The sequence below is a fragment of the Barbatula barbatula genome, assembly GCF_947034865.1.
Source record: "Barbatula barbatula genome assembly, chromosome: 5".
Lineage (NCBI taxonomy): Eukaryota > Metazoa > Chordata > Actinopteri > Cypriniformes > Nemacheilidae > Barbatula > Barbatula barbatula.
This window is the reverse complement of record NC_136769.1, coordinates 7,014,678-7,037,783: the sequence shown is the minus strand read 5'-3', so window position 1 is coordinate 7,037,783 and position 23,106 is coordinate 7,014,678. Positions and strand designations below refer to the sequence as shown.

At 37.9% G+C, this 23,106-nt stretch overlaps 4 protein-coding genes across 6 annotated transcripts in view; 2 read left to right on the top strand and 2 right to left on the bottom strand.

Moving 5' to 3' along the window:
• Positions 1–867: 867 nt before the first annotated feature.
• LOC306894425 (GTPase IMAP family member 7-like) lies at positions 868–5,507 on the bottom strand. Of its 2 annotated transcripts, XM_079456957.1 has the most exons (6): positions 5,246–5,323; positions 5,013–5,092; positions 2,965–3,033; positions 2,809–2,853; positions 2,591–2,730; positions 874–1,984 (listed from the first exon to the last, which is right to left on the bottom strand). In XM_079456957.1, the coding sequence occupies exons 5-6, from the start codon at positions 2,670–2,672 to the stop codon at positions 1,134–1,136; spliced, it is 933 nt and encodes a 310-aa protein (XP_079313083.1). In that variant the 5' UTR covers positions 2,673–2,730; positions 2,809–2,853; positions 2,965–3,033; positions 5,013–5,092; positions 5,246–5,323; the 3' UTR covers positions 874–1,133. The 2 variants fall into 2 exon arrangements, with proteins under 2 accessions (XP_079313082.1, XP_079313083.1); XM_079456956.1 differs by lacking the exon at positions 2,591–2,730 and having other exon boundaries at positions 868–1,984; positions 5,246–5,507.
• Positions 5,508–6,253: 746 nt separating this feature from the next.
• On the bottom strand, positions 6,254–8,586 carry LOC306894426 (GTPase IMAP family member 7). The gene is made up of 4 exons (XM_079456958.1): positions 8,456–8,586; positions 8,184–8,305; positions 7,973–8,050; positions 6,254–7,859 (listed from the first exon to the last, which is right to left on the bottom strand). The coding sequence occupies exons 2-4, from the start codon at positions 8,299–8,301 to the stop codon at positions 7,015–7,017; spliced, it is 1,041 nt and encodes a 346-aa protein (XP_079313084.1). The 5' UTR covers positions 8,302–8,305; positions 8,456–8,586; the 3' UTR covers positions 6,254–7,014.
• Positions 8,587–9,501: 915 nt separating this feature from the next.
• slc25a17 (solute carrier family 25 member 17) lies at positions 9,502–13,722 on the top strand. Its single transcript, XM_079456959.1, has 9 exons — positions 9,502–9,698; positions 10,048–10,108; positions 10,189–10,255; positions 10,379–10,530; positions 11,205–11,321; positions 11,620–11,768; positions 12,518–12,613; positions 12,724–12,809; positions 13,037–13,722. Exons 1-9 carry the CDS (start codon positions 9,624–9,626, stop codon positions 13,185–13,187), a joined length of 954 nt encoding a protein of 317 aa, XP_079313085.1. The 5' UTR covers positions 9,502–9,623; the 3' UTR covers positions 13,188–13,722.
• Positions 13,723–16,736: 3,014 nt separating this feature from the next.
• The window catches only part of mrtfaa (myocardin related transcription factor Aa), a 28,265-nt gene continuing 21,895 nt past the window's right edge, over positions 16,737–23,106 (top strand). The window contains exons 1-3 of one of the 2 annotated variants that reach the window (XM_079456948.1): positions 16,737–16,832; positions 18,608–18,666; positions 22,072–22,258. In XM_079456948.1, coding sequence (XP_079313074.1) covers positions 18,661–18,666; positions 22,072–22,258 — 193 coding nt within the window. In that variant the 5' untranslated portion in view covers positions 16,737–16,832; positions 18,608–18,660. The remainder of the gene's footprint in view (positions 16,833–18,607; positions 18,667–22,071; positions 22,259–23,106) is intronic. The other variant, XM_079456947.1, reaches the window with a different exon arrangement.

The following is a 23,106-nucleotide window of genomic DNA, read 5'->3' as shown; positions in this document are numbered from 1 at the left end:
ACTCCGTTATTTTACCTGTGTGCTTAGGGTCATCGTCTTGATGGAAGGTGAACGTTCGGCCTAGTCTGAACTTGAGCACTCTGGAGAAGGTTTTCCAGGATACCCCTGTACTCGGCTGCATTCATCTTTCCCTCGATTGCAACCAGTCGTCCTGGCCCTGCAGCTGAAAAACACCCCCACAGCATGATGATAGCGCTTAGAATTAAGGCCAAAAATTTCTATCTTGGTCTCATCAGACCAGAGAATCTTATTTCTCACCATCTTGGAGTCCTTCATGCAGGCTTTCATGTGTCTTGCACTTAAGAGAGGCTTCCGTCGGTCCACCTGCCATAAAGCCCCGACTGGTGGAGGGCTGCAGTGATGCTTGACTTTCAACAACCTTCTACCATCTCCCGACTGCATCTCTGGAGCTCAGCCACAGGGATCTTTAGATTCTTCTTTACCTCTCTCACCAAGGCTCTTCTCCCCCGATAGCTCAGTTTGGCCGGACGGTCAGCTCTAGGAAGGGTTCTGGTCATCCCAAACCTCTTCTATTTAAGGATTATGGAGGCCACTGTGCTTTTAGGAACCTTAAGTGCAGCAGAAATGTTTTTGTAACCTTGGCCAGATCTGTGCCTTGCCACAATTCTGTCTCTGAGCTCTTCAGGCAGTTCCTTTGAAAAGGTTAAAATTTACAAAGCCGAAAAGCCATGTAGCCTGCACCATAAAGATGTGTTTTTTACAAGCATCTATTTTGATGCCAAAAAAAACCTAACGAATGTGGTACAGTACCTACTGTATTTTAGATACAAAATGTTTTAACATTTTCCAGAAGAGGGCATCATTACATGAAAATGTTATTCCTAGACAGTGAGAGAGAGCTACAGCACCTGTACCATTGTGTTTTTATTTAAAATTACAAATAGGCTACACAGATTATTATGACAAATGTTACCTAATACAAAGTTTATGGGACAAAAGAATAATAATAAACAGTCAGTCAATCAACTTTGATGGATTTTAAAGTTTATATGGACTATAATTCTTGCTACTGAACCGAACTATTAGGCTATTGTGTGAATAAATTATCCCCTTTTCCAAGTCCTTTTGCAGGGAATGATTACAACATACAGTATTTGCCTTGAAAGGTTGAATCAGTTAATTGTTTGTGATTTTGTAACAAATGAAGGGGTCTTGATGAGAGTTCCTGACAGAGATCTGCGTCTTTGTGTAGCCTCCGCTAGTTTCCTGGCATCTTCCTCTTCTTCTCTCCAGAGCTCGCGCTTCATTCTCTCCAGCTCCTCACCTTCATAATTCTCCTCCAGCTCTTTCTCCTTCTGTGCTATCTGGCCCTCTCTCTGCAGCAAAATCTTCTCCTGTTTCTCTCTTATTTTCCTTTCCGTTGTTGGGAACAAGGACGTTGTGTAGCAGCTTCTGCCATTGACGGCCAGCAAGGTCTCAATCTTCTCCAGAAGTTGGGTCACCTGCTCCGTATTTCCCATGTTTTTGTTATTAAAGAACACAAATCCACCGCTGCATTTGCGAATAAACTCCCTTAGGTCTTTATCTGAGCTGGCGATGATATCATTCGGGGTTTTTCCCTCTAGACGATCTCCATGTGTGAACAAAACAATGGTGTATTTCCAAACATCCTTACCGAACATGTTCTCAATTAACTTATGCATGTTCATGTCCTCGTTGGTTAAGTTTCCCACAGGTGAAACGAAGAGAAACACGTGCGGTCCTGGTTTATACAGCGAGACAGATTTTAAGATCTCCCTGATCACAGACTTTTCCATTCGATTCATTACAACCAGTCCGGGAGTGTCGATGACGGCCACGGGATGACCATTGATGTTTCCAGATGCTCTTTCACAGAACTGTGTGACTCTGCTCAACTGCATGTCTGTGTTGAAAACGTTCCACCTGAGGACGGTGTTTCCAGAAGAGCTTTTGCCTGACCCTCTCGCTCCCAGTAATAGGATGCGCAATTCTTCTGCCTCAGCTGGAAAAATATAACACATAGAGTCATTTGATTTTAGCCTTCTGATTCTCTTACTTTTCACTGTCAGGACAAATTATCAAAATGTACTTTGTATAAAAAAAACTTTAGTTTTCAGTTAAATCTGCTGGAATCAAAATAGCAATTGCATGAACCATCAGCGCTCTAAATGTGAGATGCACAGACTTCCTTCAATGAAGGGCTCCAAAAATTTAACTTGTTAAATAATACCAAATATTATCATGTGGGTTATGAATCTCTCCGATATTACCTGTTTGCTGTCAAAGCACAATGTACTTTCCTTAAACTTCAAAATACACTAAATGAAATATACACTAAACAAGTAAATTCAGTTCTTTGTATTAAATTTCAATTTACATTTGAACCCAAAAACGGCATTTTCCACTTATTTCCTCATTTCATGAATGAGAAGTTGGGGCAAATCAAAGGTCCCTATAGGCCATAGTTTGGCCATCTCTGTTCAAAATCATTATGAATCACAACTGAAATGTATTTGTAGTTATGACAAAAAAACATACAATATACATAAATAGCATTTCAAGCACTAGTTGTTTTTCATTTGGATGACCAGATATAAATTACGTATACTGTTCTGAAGGTCTTTATGTCTGGAATCTGAAAAGCTGAATTCTGGGCATTCTTGGTGTCTGACGTGTTTGTTCTCCTTCATCTTGTTTTGGTTTCTTTTCGTGTTATGTCAGATTGGATTGGTGCCACGTTTTGACCAGCTATGCACATCATAACACAAACATAAATGAATCATTTGTTATAAAGGCCAAGGCAATGAATGTCACATGGTTGCTTACCGGTCAAAGATGGTGATTTTGAATTTGCATCGAAGTCTTGAAAGTCTAAGGTACAATAAAGCACAATACACAAAGATTTACAATATGTAATTGCCATCGAAATGAATGAATTATTCATGGAGTGATTGGCAATATGAATGAATAAATATGATATACCTTGCAGGGATGGCGATGAGTTTTCTCTGGAATTACTTTTCACATTCTCATACGGTTCTTCTATTTCAACTTGAAAAATAATATTTATAAAGGTTGTCAATAGTCAGGGACGGACTAACGCAAGAGCCTAGCAGGCACCTGCCCAGGGCACTAGACCAGCAGGAGCCCTAGCCATTCATTCATTTTACTTTAGAAATAAGCGCTGAATACTGTGGAATAAAGGGATTATTTTGCAATTGTAGTATTAACCGTAGCCAATAAATCAAATAAATGATGCTAATACATTGCCATGCTGTTGAGACAGACATCTAGAGGCGAGTAGAAAACACAGTGTAATGTAAGCGTGCGGAAGTCACGTGTAGAAGAAGGCAAAATAACACAATTAATTCAAAACCACAGAAGTGTGTCAAGGTCATATCAGCTCGCTTCAGTAGCCATTGAATGCAGTACTGTGAGACAGATGGATTTGGATTACATTGTGGAAGAGTTTTCTCTGAGGAAACCTCTCCGCGTTTTTATTAAGACAACGTTAAATGCTTGGTGATGGATTGCTTCATTTACAATGCATGAACTTTTAAACGCTCCTATGGAGGACTGGAAGACTCATGTGTAAAATAATAAAGCATTTAATTGTTTAATAACTAATTCTAAAATATAAACTTCGTTTATTTATCCAAATATACATAGGCGAAATGATAAAGTCATTCATTATTTATTGTTTTAATGGGCTTAGAAAGGCGTGATCGTTAATATAATAATAAATGAAATACTAATCCATCAATTAATACTTCAAATTGTAAATCGAAAACCAACATAAAAAACGCAATAAGTAGCCTACATCGTTTTAAAGTGCTTTAATGATTTCCTTTATAAATTGTGGAATTTTAAAATGTGTTTGAAAATAAATAATTGGATTTACAAATTAAATCGAGTTTTTATCAGATTTAATCAGATTTCATTTGCATTTCCATTTCCGCCTGCCTTTCATTTTCCGATTTGCTTTTCCTTTTATCCTTTCTATTTAGTATTTCCCTGACACCCTGGGTCCGTGCATTGGCAAAGGATAAACAATGCAAATAATCTACGGTGAGAGAGATGTAACATGCTCTCGGATGCTAGTCTTTTAAATGACTGATTAAAACTCGTGGTTTAATTTGTAAATCCAATTATTTATTCTGCATTTTAAATCGCATTTTCGTATTTCCTATTTTTAAAGGAATTCATTAATGCACTTGAAAATGATGTATTTTTGTGTGTTTTATGTTGTTTTTTAAGTCCCTTTTTAATTTGAAGTATTTATTGATGGGTTCATATTTCATTTATTAATCATTTTTATAATCACGCTTTTTATTGACCATTAAAGCAAAAAATACTGAATGAGTTTATCGTTTCGCCGATTTATATTTGGATAAATAAAATAAGCTGTATAAAAAATATTAATGTCTATTTTCATTTTAGAATTATCAAACTACGAAATGCTTTAATACTTTACACACGACACTTCAGGTCCTCCATATTTTGCAGCGTCCCTCACATAAGCGCCATGGTTTTAGTTCCACAGCAGTCGACCAACCATAAGAAGTGTCGCTTTTGTTTACAATTGCAACTTGGCATATGTTATCAAAAGAGTGCCACGAGACTTTTCAAACCATTCCTGAGTGCTGTGTCATGCGTTTTACACGCAACGACGCGTCCTGTGCAAAGTACTAAGTCATGGGCTATAGGTGCGATACTGTTCTCCTAAAATATGTGATGCCAGGGGGGCTTTGACACGTCCGTGCCCAGGGCACATAAAAAAGTCACAATCCGTCCCTGTCATAGTAGCCGAAGACAAGAAAATGTGATTTCGGACAAAATAAAAAATTGTCTGAAAGAATATCTCTACTCAAAAAAGAAATAAAGGAATTGATATTCAAGAGGACGTTTTATTAGGACAGACTGTTAATATATAGAGAAGTGTTAAATCTCAGTAACTGTCAACCACCGAATACACAAATGTGTTTTTGAGGATATTCACTAAGAAAGAGTGACAGTAATCCATAACTTACAGCTCAGCGTTGAATCCAGTTCAGAGATTTCTTTCTCTATATTCAGAATGTCCAGTCCATTATCCTCTGACGTCATTGCTCTGTTTCAAAGTTAAAAAAAGTGTTTACATTATGCTTACACAATTAATAATAAATATTTTGTCACAGTGTCCTCAAATCAGCTCAGAATAAGTTCTGCATCTTACTTCCCCAAACAACTCAAACAGTGAAAGAACTGTAAAGAAAGTACTCACAATAATCAGAAGTTCTGAACTGTAGACCCACCGCCAGAGAAGAAACGTGCTTGAATGTTTGATTTATTTTAGCAGACTGGGATTCTTGTTGAACCTGTGTACAAAGAATTCTTCTATCGGCTTCTGTATCTTCTGTCAGGCATTTTACTGATGGGCAAAACTGTTTGTCAGTATCATCATTAAGTTATAATATGCAAACTATTTCAGCGACCGAAGCCTGGAAACATTGGTAGGTCAAATGGAAGAGCTGGTCTTTCAGGGTAATGTTGTCACTTCCTTGTACAAGCATTTCATAAAACCGGATGTTTTGGTTGTTATCTGATATACTGTTCAGGCATTCTTTCAAGTGCAAAAAGAAAGACCATGAATGTGAATTTCCTGGTAGAAATACAGAGAAAGAGTCTTGTGGTAACCATCAAAGCTTTTTTGTTGTGTCAGTTTCTCTTTTATAAAACTTGTTTTCCTTACATGTATTTATATATAGTATGTATATCATATAGAAAAACCTCTAGATGGAAGATCTACAGGTAATATTTTTTTGTAAATAAAAAAGACAAAATCAATTAAAAAATGTAGAAGGCATTTTAGTTTCGCATGTTTTATGTTCATCTGCCACTGTTAAAACATTATTGCTGTAGCTTTGCTATTAGGCCTATATAATACAGTTTAAATATCAAAGGTTTTGACGAGCTTATGTAATATGTACATGTAGTAAATAATCACATATTTGACCCAGACATCTTTGAGAGGCTACTTCCTCGATTTCATTTGAAATCTGTCTGTGTCTTATAGAACCGTAATTTTACTTAAAAACTGATGGAAGTGAACTGACCCCACTTTTAATTTTTATTGGCACATAACAGTATTTCATGAAGCCAGCAGAGGGCAGCGCTGTGACAGAAACAGCTGTTGCAACCTAAGAACGTAGTCAAACCGATGTTGCGCGAATGTAACCCTGCAAACTTCACTGCAAGAGGTTTAACAGAATGAAACTAACAAACCGTAACAAGTGTTTTATTATTATTTACTATAGGTAAATATTATTATCATTGGTAAATATTATTTATCATTTGTAACAAAAACAGTCATTTTCCAATTCTCTTTTGTTGTTTTTATCCGTCTTATCCTGTCTCACCTGTACATTTTATTTCTTTATAATGTAGTAGGTGCAGAACAACGTTATGATGTTGTGATGTGTACTTACAGACAATGAAAGTGCTGTTGCTTCATAAAATATAATAAAGCAATAAATTTACATTTGCAAACAAACTAAAGAAAAAAACTAAAAGAAAACTATTTTTTATTTAAATAAAACAATAATATTCCTGAATCATAGGCTATATGATTTACATTTGGCAGACGCTTTTATCCAAAGCGACTTACAATACTTTGTACAATTCATTTGTTTTTGTTAAGTATGTGCAATCCATGGGATTGAACCCGTGACCTTGGCGTTGCTAGCAGGAAAGCTCAGTTACCATGTTAGGTTACATTAACATTCTTTTAAAAATCTTTTTGATTGTTATATCATAAATTGTATTCAATAATAATAAAAAAAATGTAAGATGACAACTTGATTGGGTTGCACATTTCACTCATTAAGCTATACTGAGATGGCCTGTGTGTCAACTTGTGACAATAGCCCCCTTACAGTATGTCTGTATAGGTATAGAAAAATACACAGGATTTTGCAGACGATTAGCGAAAAGGCATTTGTTTAAAGTAAAAAGACAAAGAAGGGTCTAATTGTATTTGTTAAACTATCAACTTCAGGTCGATGTCTTTCTGTCAAACGCATTTAGTTTAGACTTTCTTTGTTTGAATGGTTTCTCAGCCTGTTTTCTTGCTTCCTCTTCTTCAGTTCTCCAAATTTCTTGTCTCTCTTTTTCAATCTCCAGCTCACTTTGGCAGAGTGTCCCAAGCTTTTCCTCCTTTTGTGCAATCTCCTGTTTTCTCTTTACTAAAATTTTCTCCATTTTCTTCCTTATCTTTCTCTCTGCAGATGGATAAAAAGACGACGTGTAGCATCCCTTTCCATTAATGGCCAGGAGTGTATCGATTTTCTTTAAAAGTTCATTCACATATGTGTAGTTATCTTTGTCCTTGTTATTGAAGAACACAAACCCACCACTGCACTTACGGATCAAATCGCGAAGCCCCTTATCAGAGCATGCGATGACATCATTAGCCATTTTGTCCCCCAGCCGATCTCCATGTGTAAACACAATAATGGTGTACTTCCATATGCTCTTGCCGAACATGCTCTCCATCAACTTATGCATGCTCTCATCATCATTAGTTAAGTTTCCTACAGGCATAACCAGCAGAAAAACATGTGGTCCTGGAGTATAGAGGGATATGGACTTTAGGATCTCTCTGGTCACTTCTCTTTCCATGCTCCCTATTCTGTTCAGACCTGGAGTGTCGATTATGGCCAAAGGTCGGCCGTGAATGATCCCAGATGCCCTTTCACAGATCTGTGTGACTCTACTGAGCTGTATGTCCGTCTTAAAGATGTGGCATCCGAGGATGGTGTTTCCGGTGGAGCTCTTTCCAGCCCCTCTTGCACCCAAAAGCAAGACACGCAATGTGGTCAATGAAACCCCTCTCCCAGCTATAATCAATAAATATCGTAGTTTGCATCATATAAAATATATAAGAGTTATATAAGTATAAGATTTTTTTTTAACCTTAATAACTGCGTGTTTTTGTCATTTAATAGCTCACCGTGTGAAGTTGTTGATGTAGTTAAACTGGTTTTCCTAATATTCGGCAAATTTTCATACAATTCTTCTGGTGCCACATCTGTTAATAAAAGTGTGAGTTGCTGATTGGTTTGTTTACAACATGGTTTAACATTGCAAAAGGATTTTAAATACACGACTTTAAATAAACTATGTGAAAGTAAATGTACAGTAAGCAAATATCTCGGACTCACAGCTTGTTGATGAGTCCAACGAGTCAATCCCCTCTTCCTCAAAATCATCAAACTCTTCATCAGAACCATCCAGTTCGTTCTCTACATTCATACTGTCCTGTTTATCTTCAAGAGTCATTCTTCTGATAAAATAAACAAAAATGTTAAGTATTGCAGATTACTGCAAAAAAGAATTCCCAGTAGTAATTGTTTAAGACAAATCCATAGTTTGCAACTACGAATGATGTTGTGCTGAGCTATAAGATCTCTTTTGAGTAAAACATGTATCATGCCTTATTCCTTTGCGCTTACGGTTTCCTCTCTGCAGTCTAAAGCTGTTATGTTACAAATACGTTGGTTTCACCCATGACAGCAAATACACCCCATCTGTGCTACAGGGAGTCTGCTGATGACTCAGGTGTGCAATTTAAGCCAAACATTTTGAACAGGTATCGGTTTAGGACCGTAAGAGGGTTGGTCCTGTTAAGAGGCAGTCATAAAACGAGGGCTTCATTCAAACACTTGAAGACTCGTTCAACATGTTAGTCAAGTATACAGACAAAGTGTGTTTGGGTAGAAAAATGTAACTTTAGTCTAGACCGTGAAGGTTTTCTTCAAGGTGAGCACCGAAGCAGATGAAATGAAAACCGTACGAAGGAAATAATGTTTTGAGAAAACGTAACATTTTCCCTGTAGTTTGCACTGCATCTCTCAAAAAATGTGTGATTCTTCACAATTTGAATTTTAATTGATAATACATATTTTCACCATCAAAATGATACTAAGTACTAGTATAGTATAAGTCAAATTTATGAAAAAGTTGTTGCACATTCTTTTATTTGTTTGTTTGTATGACTATTTTGCTGAAACAGCACAGCATCTGCATTACCTGAAATATATATGTATAACATGATATTTTCAACGCAACTGGTCAACATAATGCTTGTGATAGCACAATGACATTTTATATCGTCTTTGTTTATTTATTTGTTGGTCTTAATGTTATTCCCAGATGATGTTTGTGTAAAGTTGTTGTTCCGAGTTTACGAGTCACGTTACAGACCGATGTAAATGATGCTGCCTTGCCTTGTGCTCTCGGAACTCCGATAACGTAAGTTCCCTCTTAACCCGAAAATGGCGAATGGTGCTCTTTTAACGTTAACATATTATTGTGTTGTTTCCATGCTACCAAATAATAAGTAGCATCGGTGTTTCAATGTTTATACTTTCAATGCTACTAAATTCAGACGTTACTTCCGCGTTTGTAGTGGAAAATATCCCACTTCCGAGGTGTCTTGAACGCATCGGCGCCGATTGGTTGAAATCCTGCAACCTCTGTCATTGGCTAAAACGGACCCGGAAGTGTATCAAGGGAACTCTTCTAGCACTAAATTAAAATCTGCGTTTAATTTCAAATACATTTGCGTTTCATTCACATAAAGTAAAACGAGTTATCAGAAGATGGGATCTGAAGATTTAAAACTGATGGATGTTTTCTCATACGAGAGTCTCGTGCACGCAGTCAGCGGCGCAGTGGTACAGACACATATACAGTATTTACACGATCATGTGTTTGTATTTTATCTTTTGATACGTGTATTTGTGCGACATCACATTTAAAGTGCAACAGTCTTATTTACGTCTTTGTGTCAACAATCACAAATTTCAAAGTGCAATAAACCTGTCTGTGTATTGTATAGTTTATTTCAAATAACAAACTACGAAGCTATGAAAACGGTGGGAGAACTTTAATATATGTGTGTTTTGGTTTCACCACAAACATAGTTAAACTATGGGAAGTGTAGTAAAACCTGTTTTTTAAGCAAAGATGACATGCTGCCAAACAACATGTTGCACTTAAAATGGTTATTTTGTTTGTTCGCAGGGCAGCGTAACTGCAATGACTGTTTTCTTTCCTCTTGACACAGCTCGGCTTCGACTGCAAGGTATTAAAGTCACTTTTGGCCTCATAGAATCACTTATTACGAAGCATTTGTGAATACAGAGTTTGTGTGTATGCTTGCAGTTGATGACAAGAGGAAAGCCAAGTCCACCCCAGCCATTCTGGCTGAGATCATCAAGGAGGAGGGTCTGTAAGTCATGCGTAGATCCTTTAACACATTTGTCACTGTGTCTTTGTGTTATTCACTATACTTTACGTTCTGACGTTAAAAAGCTACATTTAAATCTCTCTTTCTCTGTGTCTTTCTCACTAGATTAGCGCCATATCGAGGTTGGTTTCCACTGATCTGCAGTCTCTGTTGCTCCAACTTCGTGTACTTCTACTGTTTTCATAGCCTGAAGGCCACCTGGTTGCGAGGTCATACGTCAACCCCAGGACGAGACCTGATCATTGGCATTGTTGCAGGTTTGCTCATGTAAAGATAGCATTGACGCTGAGAGAGGTATTGCCTAAATGTAATTTCTAGGAAATGATAAACACAAAATGATTGTGGATTTCTCTGTATATATTTTTTCATACTACGATATAGTAGGGCTGCTCGATTATGACACAAATCATAATCGCGATCATTTTGGCCTATATTGCGATCCCGATTATTTAACACGATTGCCCATAAACCTTTAAAACAACATAGAAAATAAAAACTTAGCTCTAAATTTAACTGAAAAATAAATGTAGAGAAATAGCACTGCTGAACCACTGTAAGGAAGGTGTGCGCTTTGGATTTATACTACAAGAAAAGAGGATCCTTGCTAAATGAAATGCGGCACAATAATTGTTTACCTTGATTATTTTGTTTTTTGTAATTTATGAAGGCTAAAAAAAATTAAATAATAAGAATTTAAATAAAAGAAAATAATCGATCACGATTAATTTTCGATCAATTGCACAGCCCTATGATATAGGCCTCATATAGAGTGTTCAATGTGCAGTCAGTGTGAAGTACAGAGGAGAACATATACATGCTATAATATTGGCAATAGTCCATCTAATGGTTCTTGTAAATGTTTATCACAAAAAAGACATATCTTGTTTCAACTTTCTGTTTTTCTGTCCGTGTTTTGGTCTGGTCTGTTTAGGTGTAGTAAATGTTCTTGCGACCACTCCACTCTGGGTTGTCAATACCAGACTAAAGCTGCAGGGGGCGAAATTCAGAAATGAGGACATAAAGCCTACACACTACAAAGGGATCTTGGGTAAAAAACATTTTTCATAAACGAATGCAGGATCCAAAATGAACTTTTACACCTGTTTAAAGCAGATGACTTGAGCTGATGTGTTTTCTGAATCGTGAAACAGATTTCTTATTACTGAAGATAATGGAATTACTCGGCTTTGATTTGACAAATAGCAAGTTGTTGTGTCACCAAAGCAGATTTCATTTTTCACAATAGGCACTTGCTAAGGGTTTCTTTTGAACCTTTGTGGTAAAATTCTTTGAATTCAAGTCTGTGACCAGTGAAGGCTTTCTTTCAGTTGATCTTTTTCTTTTAGATGCGTTTGCGCAGATCGTACAGCAGGAAGGAGTAGGAGCTCTGTGGAACGGCACGTTTCCCTCCCTGCTGTTGGTGATGAATCCTGCTGTTCAGTTCATGATCTATGAGGGTCTGAAAAGGCAGCTGATGAGAGGAGTGCTCAGAGAGGTCAGAGGAGAGCCCCAAAAAGGATAATTCACCCAAAAATGACAATTCTTTCATCATTTATTCATATAAGATATTTTGAGAAAATACAATACGGACTGATCCAAGAGCAGCTCTCCAGTCTAGTTTTATAGCACACATAGTAATAGCATGGACAAATGGTTAAATTAATGCTAAATGCATATTATGAAGATAGATTTTTAACATGGCACAAACATTTGAGCATGTCTTCAAGATCTCTGTCTGATATTTATTATAACTACACTAAATTCAAGTAAAATCTTGCGATATATTTACTCGTGTAGACTGTAGCTTTCGTGAGCATCTGTTAAGAACGCCTAAGGGACTTCACACTTGCAGTGTTACCATAGAAACATAGCTGGCTGCAAAGCATCAAGGTTATGTAACTGTTCATGGTGTCATTGCATATTCATTCCCATTTAAATCCTGCAGAGACCGTATATGAGCTTCTCGTATGCCATTACATGTTAAACAGTTTGACTTTAAAGTTGACATTATCTTACCACAAATGAGTTTGCAGTGTTGTAAGTATTATAATAATCCACACACATATTATAATCCCATGATTGAATGCATGTTTTAAAAGAGCCACAGTTGTTACACTCTTTTTATCAATGGTTTATTTATTCCTATTTGTCTGTGCACATTAAACATATCGGTAAAGGTGAAAATATTGTTAACATAAAAAAAATGCACACATTTTCTTTCGTTTCCAATTTTCTTGCTAATAGCTCAGATCTGTGGAGGTGTTTCTTATAGGAGCGATCGCCAAGGCTGTAGCAACCACGATAACCTACCCATTACAGACAGTTCAGTCTGTCCTACGGGTAAGCCATCCACATAAATGCGTTGATGATGTTTGCACAAGTGCAAAATCTTGGTTGTGGTTAAACTTCATTTTGTTTGGTATATAACCGTTGTTCTCTGTTGTGTTTAGTTTGGACAGCATGGACAGCAAGCAGAACAGTCCAAACTATTGAGCAGTCTGAGATCTGTCATGTATCTTCTGAACAATCGAGTCAGGTACCATATTAAACCCACACACTTTACGTGAACAGGTATTTTAATTGTTCTCGGGATCTTTTTCTGAAACACCATAAATATATTGTACACTTAAAAGATGATGGCTTGTATTTTTAATTATTAAGGTCTCTGCAGTTAATAACACAATTTGGTTTCTGTGTAATAAGTCATGTGCCGTTGTGACATTAATATTACACTAAGGTGATGTGTTGATTGATTTATTGCAGAAAGTGGGGCATGCTGGGATTGTTCAAAGGCCTGGAGGCAAAGCTGCTTCAGACTGTCCTCACTGCTGCACTGATGTTCTTACTGTATGAGAAGATCACTAGCTCCACCTTTAGAGTCATGGGAGTCAAACAACATGGGAAGTTCCACTGACCTCCTACCGAACTTTAATTAGCTTGCTGATGTCAGAAGATCTTCATGGACTGACACGAAGATGTAGATGGTCTATATTATGCTCATGTGTACATAATATAATGATGACAAATACATACAAAAGCAAAATATGAATAATGACAAATTAGATATGCACATATTATATATGTTTTGTGTAGTTTCACTTGAAAACTGCAAGGAGACATCAGTAAAGAGACGTTGAATTTGTGTTTCTCTTGCCTTTGTCAAGGCAAAATTTCAATCAGGTCCTCTATTTCAGGTTAAGCAGGTTTACTAGAAATAAGAAACATACTTATGATAGATCTGTTTTACTAACATCATTGCTGTAAACAACAAAAGCTTTTATAAGATCAGCCCTTTTGCTTAAATATGTTTGGGCTTTATTATCCTTTGGCTGTAGTGGGATGAATGTAAAATTCAAAAAAACTATGAAATGTGTAGGGAAAATGTCTAGATGGTACTATAATAAAATAATGATCTATGTTACTTTAGTACTTTTTTTGTTTACCGGCTTTAAAAAATATTGGTAAGCTAACACATTTCACATCAGGGTATGGAAAACAGATTATTATACTACTATGCCTCTAGGGGGCAGTACATTGATGTGTTTATATGTGCTCCTTTTCAACATTTGTTACCTTTTACAATATCATATGCCTGCAATGCCGGAGAGTGCAGATTAAGGACCGCAGTTTTAGTGCTCTGGTTATTTTGTGACAGCGCCACCTACCGAAGTGGAGTTTGTAATACAGTAGGCTATTTTCAGGACCACAATCCTAATACCCCAATGTTTGTAAGTTAGAAAAGGCAATCAAAGCGGTATTCCCACTTAAGGTAAAGACTTCCAGTTAAAGTATTATTTCAGCTAAATGGGAGAGTAAAATGTAGGATTGTATTTTTCATTTTAAACAACTATATTTTTGTGCTTTGGCCCCTTTACAATATTTCATTGACGTTCAACTTTTTTTACAGTATGATGGCCTACCAAATGTGATGATCGAGGGAGTTCGAGATGCGATGGTGGGAGGAAGTTTGAAATGCGATGGTGTAGGTAGTCTGAGATGTGATGATGGAGGTAGTTTGAGATGTGATGGTGGAGGTAGTCAGAGATGTGATGGTCGAGGGAGTTTGAGATGCGATGGTGGGAGGAAGTTTGAAATGCGATGGTGTAGGTAGTCTGAGATGTAATGATGGAGGTAGTTTGAGATGTGATGGTGGAGGTAGTCAGAGATGTGATGATCGAGGGAGTTTGAGATGCGATGGTGGGAGGAAGTTTGAAATGCGATGGTGTAGGTAGTCTGAGATGTGATGATGGAGGTAGTTTGAGATGTGATGGTGGAGGTAGTCAGAGATGTGATGGTCGAGGGAGTTTGAGATGCAATGGTGGGAGGAAGTTTGAAATGCGATGGTGTAGGTAGTCTGAGATGTGATGATGGAGGTAGTTTGAGATGTGATGGTGGAGGTAGTCAGAGATGTGATGGTCGAGGGAGTTTGAGATGCGATGGTGGGAGGAAGTTTGAAATGCGATGGTGTAGGTAGTCTGAGATGTGATGATGGAGGTAGTTTGAGATGTGATGGTGGAGGTAGTCAGAGATGTGATGGTCGAGGGAGTTTGAGATGCAATGGTGGGAGGAAGTTTGAAATGCGATGGTGTAGGTAGTCTGAGATGTGATGATGGAGGTAGTTTGAGATGTGATGGTGGAGGTAGTCAGAGATGTGATGGTCGAGGGAGTTTGAGATGCGATGGTGGGAGGAAGTTTGAAATGCGATGGTGTAGGTAGTCTGAGATGTGATGATGGAGGTAGTTTGAGATGTGATGGTGGAGGAAGTCAGAGATGTGATGATCGAGGGAGTTTGAGATGCGATGGTGGGAGGAAGTTTGAAATGCGATGGTGTAAGTAGTCTGAGATGTGATGATGGAGGTAGTTTGAGATGTGATGGTGAAGGTAGTCAGAGATGTGATGATCGAGGGAGTTTGAGATGCAATGGTGGGAGGAATTCTGAAATGCGATGGTTGAGGACAGCAGAAAGAGAGCTAAATTTGTCGTTCCGCAAAAAAAGACAGCAGAAAGAGAGCAATATTTGTAGTTTCGTGATGAAAAGTTTTTGAAGTGCAGAAAGAAAAAGAATTTGCACGCAATGCAAATCATTTTGTTATCAATTTCAGATTTCTTCTGCGATCTTTTATTTTTTAATCACAAAATAATTCGTTTTACTCTCAAACGCAGAATTTTTGATTGCATAAAAAAGACACAAAAAAAAACTCAGTTTACGTGACAGCTTAGACTGATGGTAAACAGTGGCGCCCCCAGAACATTTCTATAGGGGTGGCCACTAGGAGGCTACAGCAAAATCTTGGGGTGGCACCAAAAACAAACAAAAAGCGGGTGTTGCATTTAATTTCACCTCACGAACTGTTGTGAATTTACATGATGTATTCAAATTAATAGTACCCACTGCAAAATCACATTGGGGTGGCCATGGAGTGGCCAGAGTTCATACAGTGGTGACCCCTTGGGGCGCCCCGACGGTAAATGCAGTGGAAGTGCAGTTGCGGTCGTCACTACAGCACTACAAAATAAGCAGTGGTAGTCCATGCAGCATGAGTTGCATCTTTTTAATTCAGACAGGGATTCAACTCGACATGTTCAGTACTCACACTCAGAGTTTCGTCCATCTATAAGCGCTGTAGAAATGCAGTTCATGATCACCCAATTTGGTGGCGCTGTCACAAGAAACCAGGGTCCTAAAACTGCCCTGTGCGGCATTGCAGGAATACCCTGCTCACTTTTTATGCAGATGGAAAGTTTCTCAAAAGTCCAAACAGAGTCGGCAAGAAATTGGGTTTTTCAGAGTTTCCCGAGCGATCTCAATCTATATGTAAATGGTTTACATTTCTCAAACATTGTGCTTCGTTGGTGTTCTTTGCCTCTTGCAGAACGAATCGACTGCTGCTCTGGTGTACTGCTGTACTGAAATGTTTAAAATCCTTATTGGTATTAAAAAATGAAGCTTTTACCATCCAAAACAGAACCGAGGGTTCTACGCTGTATGATGAGAAGCAACGTTACAAGTGTATGTTGCAATAGCTCTCTGTTACTTACTAAGCAGCAATGTGAACATTGTTTAAAGTTTAATGTGCACACTAATATTTCAATTTTGTGTAAAATAAAGGGTCTCTAATCAATCATACTTGAGCAATAAGAAAACACCGTCCAGATCATTAGTCTATTCTCTAAATTCATTATTGCCATTTTACTCCCTATTTTCTATTACTGCAGTGAAATGTCAAGGCTCAGGCTCCTGCCAAACCGGTATGAATGCCCACTAGTCTGTCTTTATATACACCCGAAAACGGCGAGCGATTGGTTTAAAGACGTGTGTGATGAATAATGTTCGATTATGATTGGACCAAATTTCCGCTTCGTTTATATTCGTCCCGGAAGTCAGTTGAATAAGACTATTGGTTTATCGCAGTGTCAGTTAGCGGAGTATTCGCCTATTATTGGATGAATCTCGATAATGGGCGGTTTTCCGGATGAAGTTTACCTGATCTCAGAATCGGTCATTGTGCAGCGCACACTTTTGGACAACCGGTGGATGAAAGTTGTCAGTCAGTGGAAAGTAAGTCCGCGTTTACATTTATGAAGTTTAAGCAATGTTTGGGTGTGCAACCCCTTGCACATCTGTATACTTTTTTCGATGTCGATATTGCATTATAAGCTTGCTGAAAGTTGGATCGTGTAGTTGTTGGGGAGCAGGAACGCACGGACTGAGTCGGATTTCTGGGCATCGATTTTTTTCCAAACGCGTGACTGAAGATGTGTAATGGACAAGGTCTGTTCAGGGTGTCTGTGGTCCCGATGCTGTGGAGGTGGAGGTGGAGGTGGAGGTGTTGGTGTTATGTAAGGTCTAAGATGATGTCCGTCCTCCCTTTTAAATGGCATCTGTCAGTAGGTGGGATGGATGCTGTAGGACTAGTTAGATACATACATTGAATCTACAAGTTAAAATAAATGATGATCGAATTGTGTTAGCAGCTTTCCAACCTGCATGTTGATTCTGGTGACGGGCCTTTCTTCACATTTGAATGCCACCTGTTATTGTGTCTGATGACAGATGGCACTCCAAGATGAAACACTACTTCTCTTTACACTTTCAGATAGTATTGATTCATACAGTAAACTTGATTTCAGTTCATCATACGAATGACTGTTTGTGGTTTGTTATTTCAAATGATGTGAAGCCTGTCAGATTGAAGTGTGTCTTATATTGCATGACGCATAAGTGTCATTGACCCGCATTGAAGGATAAAGAAAAGCATACACAGTACCCGCAGTTTATGATCAACATGCATGCTGCATCACACTTTGTCTGTGTGTTTGTATAAACTAGGTCAGATGATTCATATTGACGAAAAAAGATGACACAGAACGTCCTATTGTGCTTTATTTCAGACTGTGTAGAGACTAAGATAAACTATCTTAAATGGGTTATGCAATATAGAGCTATGTGAAGTTTTACTTTTGCTGGGCCACACTCAACTCAAACAAAAATCTGTGAATAACCTACAATGAAACTCTATTGGGGAAAAGCATTTGAGAGTTTTGTAAGTGTCTACTAGCTTGCATTTTGGTCAGAAAAAATATAATTGGAATTATTTGAGACAAAACTGTGTTATTTCAATACTTAAGTCCTTTAAAATAGGGTGGAAGAACTTCTGTTGTGCGTTACGAATGTTTTCAGAGTTCAAATCTCGTGTATGTTTAGAATGTTACTGTGTGTACAGATTAGTAAATGATCATTTTATCACAGTATTTTATGGTTACATTTATAATATTTAGGTGTCGTGTTTTTACTTAACCATGTATATTTTGCCATTTATTCAGGGGCAATAAGTTGCTTCGAGATGTCCACTGTACGTGCTGTACTGAACAACATATTTGTTACTGTCTATGGTGCTTTTTCAACTCAAACAGATGTTTGTGATAAAGCTTAATCTACATTTACATTACATTTAGTCATTTAGCAGCACTTTTATCCAAAGCGACTTAGAAATGAGGTAAACAATGGAAGCAATTGGAACAACATAAGGACAACAAAAACCTTAAGCGCATTAAAACTGGACTCATATAGCCTACCACAGTATACAAAGCTAAGGTTTATTAGATTTTTTTTTAAAGGATAGAAGAGTAGATGGACCGGTCAGGTGCTGACAGAAGAGATGTGTTTTCAGACGATTCTTAAAGATGGCTGCAGAATCTTCTTTAACAGCATTTCATATATTTTTTAAAAGCGTGTTTATATGGGCTCCATATGGAAGTGCTTGATGTTTTACTTTTATATCAGCTACTTTTTCTTCCTGTAATTTGTCTTTCTTGCCTCTTTCTTTAATTTAGTGCCTCCGTGTACCTGACATGGAAACACTTCAGACCTTATTGAACCGGAAATAATGCAGGTACGCAAATCTCAGATCTCTGGATACTCCCCCTGTCCCTCCATCCCAATCACTGCGAATGTTTATTGTGCTTTTGTCCCTCATATATACACTTCCCAGAATCCTTGTTCTCTCTGTTTCTCAGAAACTTGGTTATAGATAGTTCGTCTGATGTGTGCCACATTTCTAAAAACAATCACACGTATGTTACCTGATGTCAGGGGCGGTGCTAGGGTGAGTGGATATCGGGGGCTTAGCCCAGACACCTCCACAAATGATTTCTTATACAGTGGCAATATCGAGTCAGGTCCAGGCCCATATGCAAAAACTTTTAACGGGCCACCTCCGCCTGTTCGTAGCGCATTACTGGACATTGGTTGTTTATACATTATACAATAATAAAAGTGTAAATTATTTTATGTATAAAATTATTAAATAGATACTAATTGGGACAATACAGACCTCTCCACTACCCTAAACCTCACCACACACTTTATTATTAAACACCTGTTAGCTATTTTCCAATATTTTCATATTTTGTTGAAAATAATTGCCTGTATGATCTGATATGCAATGTGAATGTAGTTCGGCAAAAGGTGGATTCGATCTTGCATTCATATTTAGTGTCAGTTCTACTTGACACGCGTCTTACTCACTGCACCACATAAGCTGCTGGTAGACTGTTGTTGGTTTAACACTCTCTTACGAAGAAGGACCCACTCACATTTGTCCATGGGTGGACGCGCAAAATGTTAAAGTGATTCGTAAGCGGCATGGTAATAAAACATTCGTGGCTTTACTGAAATTTCGGGGCTTCAGCCCCCATAGCCCACCCCTAGCGCTGCCCCTGCCTGAATTTATATGAGAAAATTTAAATGAGTCTTTTGATCAATTTGGAGAGTAAAAGAGTGTCTGTTGCATGCCAGTGGATGGAATTAAAATGGTTTTGTGACAAATTTATTACATGACATTACTGGAAATCATATCCACAACATTGGCAATGCTCTCAGTTGAGCTACAGAAAAATATGTTGCAAGTTCTGTTCGTGAATTCAACTGTAAATTTGACATTACTTTTTCCTCGCTGCCTACTGGCGTGGCGTTCTGGATTCTGAGCATCAGCTGGCACTGTGGGCCACATGAGTGAGTACCAGGTGGTGGTGTAGGACGCACCTGGCATGGATTTAGCCACCTGTCGCTGTTCCGAGGTACCGAATGTACAGTAATGATATTCTGACCCAGGGACCTCACCTTTTGTCTGAAGCAGTCTTAAACTGTTGCTGTGTAAGCGACCACATGATCAGTTTCATCTTCATAATGCTGTTTAATGCACAGACCGTTGAAGTCTCTCACACCGCTGTTGTGCGTTCGAGAGGGTGGATTTGTTCCCAAACCTGTTTGCTTATAAACAATCTCGATGAGATTTTTAAAGATCTGCTAGATAGAAGTTTGATAAGTGTATCAGGGAGGCAATAACTTCTGCATTGTGATCTAAGCAGTGATGTATGTAAAGTGATTCCAGTAAGTGCTGATCGTGCAGTTAGTTCCCAGCATTAGAGCAACTGTTTCCCATAAAGGTCAATAAATCATATACATAAAGTTTAAGTGTGTAGAGAGATCTGCGTCCTCCGGCTGGGTTGAGTGTCTGTCTGATCTTTCCATCAGGATGTCCATTCGTTTTAAAGATCTGATCTCTCCTCGTACACTCGTATAACAAAAACATAACACCATGTCTTACAGTGATTTTACAACAATACTGTATTACATTTTACTTTATGGATTGTGGGTTGGTTGCAGTCAGTAAACAACATCGGTGCTTGGCACATTGATATTAAATGTGATGGATAATAGATTATTTTAGTAGTATAACTATGGCTCTGACATAGTCGGAGATATTAAAATGTCATGAGTTGAAAACGCAATTTCAGAGAAACTTTTCATAGATAAGCAGAACGTGCCACTCAATCACATCTTTCTTTAGTATGACATCATTCATCACCATGGTGACATATTCCACTCAGATGGTCTGATGAGCAGAAGCAAGAGTGACTCACTCGGTTTAGCACATGACTAAGCTGTTATCAGCACAGAAACGTTCCTGAATCTCTGAAAACTCTGATATTGTTATCGTAACTTAAGCTTTTGCCTCTGTGTTTAAAGGAATAGTTAATAAAAAAAAAGACAAAGTACTTAAAGGGAAACTTCACCCAAAAGGATAATGCGGCCATCATTTATTCACTCTCGAGTTGTAAAAATGTGTATAAATGTCTTTGTTCCAATGAACACACAGAAAGATATTTGGAAGAACGCTTATTACCAGACAGATTTTCCCATTTGCCAGCATAGTAGGAAAAAATACAATGGTAGTCAAAAGTGCCCCAGATCTGTTTGCTATCCTACATTCTTCAAAATGTATTCTTTTGTGTTCAACAGAACAAAAAACAATATAGTTATTTTTACATACTATATAAGTACATGTAGTAGTGATTTTGTCTTTCAAGCTTCAAAAGATGAAATTATCAGCTCCGAATAGTTGTGTTGCTGAAGCTTGCAACTTTCCCAACAAGAGAGATGAATTTTGTGCTGAATGTCTCTGTTATTCAAAGCAAAGTAACAGGACCTTCCAGTAATCCTTGGCTTTTTCTAACGAAAGTATTATAATCCTGAGTGGATTCTGAAACTTGAGATCTGTTTCACTGAGAGTTTTTTGTAGAAGCCCACTGAGAAAGCAAAATAAGATTATCGTAGCTATTTCAAAGAAAGCAGTAACTTGTAAGGACGACAGCGGAATCCGGAACATTTATTTATTCACAGAACTTTTAAGTTCCAGACTTTCAAAAATTCTGCTTCCGACGTCCTAGATCTCAAAGATTCTCCATTTAAACATCAGATGTATTCGATTTTGCTTCAGCATTTCATATGTCCTATATTTTACCAGCAGTTACATTATGCCATAAGCATTTTTTAAGTTCAATGATGTTTGCAGCTGGGATTTTTCAATGTTGTCTATACCCAAAGAGCAATTTAATTGTAGCTCTTTATTGGATGTGGCCATGACTGAATTTGTGACTCGGGTGTGTTTATGTCAAATACCATCGCAACCTGTTGCTGTAAAGATGATGCTGTGTTACGATGTTACCATGGTGATGGATGGTGTTTCTAAGAGTTTGTTGCAGTTGTTTTAAACACTATTGCAGGGAGATTATATAAACCCTCTCAGTCTTATGATAGGATGTGTTCTGTGAATTTGATGGATGGATGCCTTTTTGTGAACATGAGTCATAACTTTGTAACGGTACAACATGACAATGTACTTTTTCCTGTTTTCTGGAAAACATCACCTTGTCCTGTTTAAGAGACACCAACCTTTTCCACAAACAAAGATGAGGTTAACAGAAATAACAATTTGTTCTCTTTCCCCCCTCAGGATTGTTTATTTACCATGGCGACTGTGGATGACCTGTTAGGGGACGAGTCAAGTACGGCTTGCACCGGCTCTACCGTAACCACAGGCTCCGCCTCCAGTCCCCAGAGTGCAGCTGTAACCAGTGAGCTGCAAGAACTGTCTCTTCAGCCCGCCCCCAACTTGCTTCCTATTCTTGAGAGGAAGAATGGTGAGATTCTATTAATACTGTGTTAAAGATAAAGCGTGAGAGTTTTGAAGAATGTTAGCTAATAATGCTCTCTAGTGTTATTTGCATGAGAAAGTTAGCATCTTTTGAAATGTTACTTTTCAGGAACTAATGTCTCAAAAAATTTGACCAAACTGGAAGCTTTAAAACATTTCAATTTTGTAATCCAGACATCACTGTTTAATGGAGATTGTTGTAAATGCAGCATGCTCTTTGAACTCTACTGCCACTTGGTGGATCGTATTAGTATTGCAGTTTATCACGAAATGGCTGAGATGAGTTAAGCTACAGACACAGTCTTACTGTCAGAAAATATTGAATCAATTACTAGCAACGAGAATTGAGATCCATTGCAGCATTATGTACTGTTTAACATTGACAAACAAGAATTCTAAATGACCATACAAATGAAGATTCTGTCATCACTCACACTCGAGTTGTTTCAAATCTGTATACATTTCTTTGTTCCGATGAACACAGAGAACGATATTTGGAATAATGCTTATAACCAAACAACCATTGACTCCCATAGTAGGAAAAATGACTTCATCATCATTACTTTTTGATGAACTGCAAACAGTTCTGGGTCACTTTTCGCTACCATTGTTTTCCAGTGGGTGTTGAGATCTGTTTGGTTATAAGCATTCTTCCAAATATCTTTCTCTGTGTTCATCAGAACAAATAAACGTATAAACGTTTCGAACAACTCGAGTTGAGTGAATGATGACAGAATTTTCCTTTTTGGGTGAAGTATCCCATCAAGCTTCACGGAAGAACCTCTCGGACGTCTGTATTATAGCAAAGTACCCGTTCTATCAGGACGTTTTCAG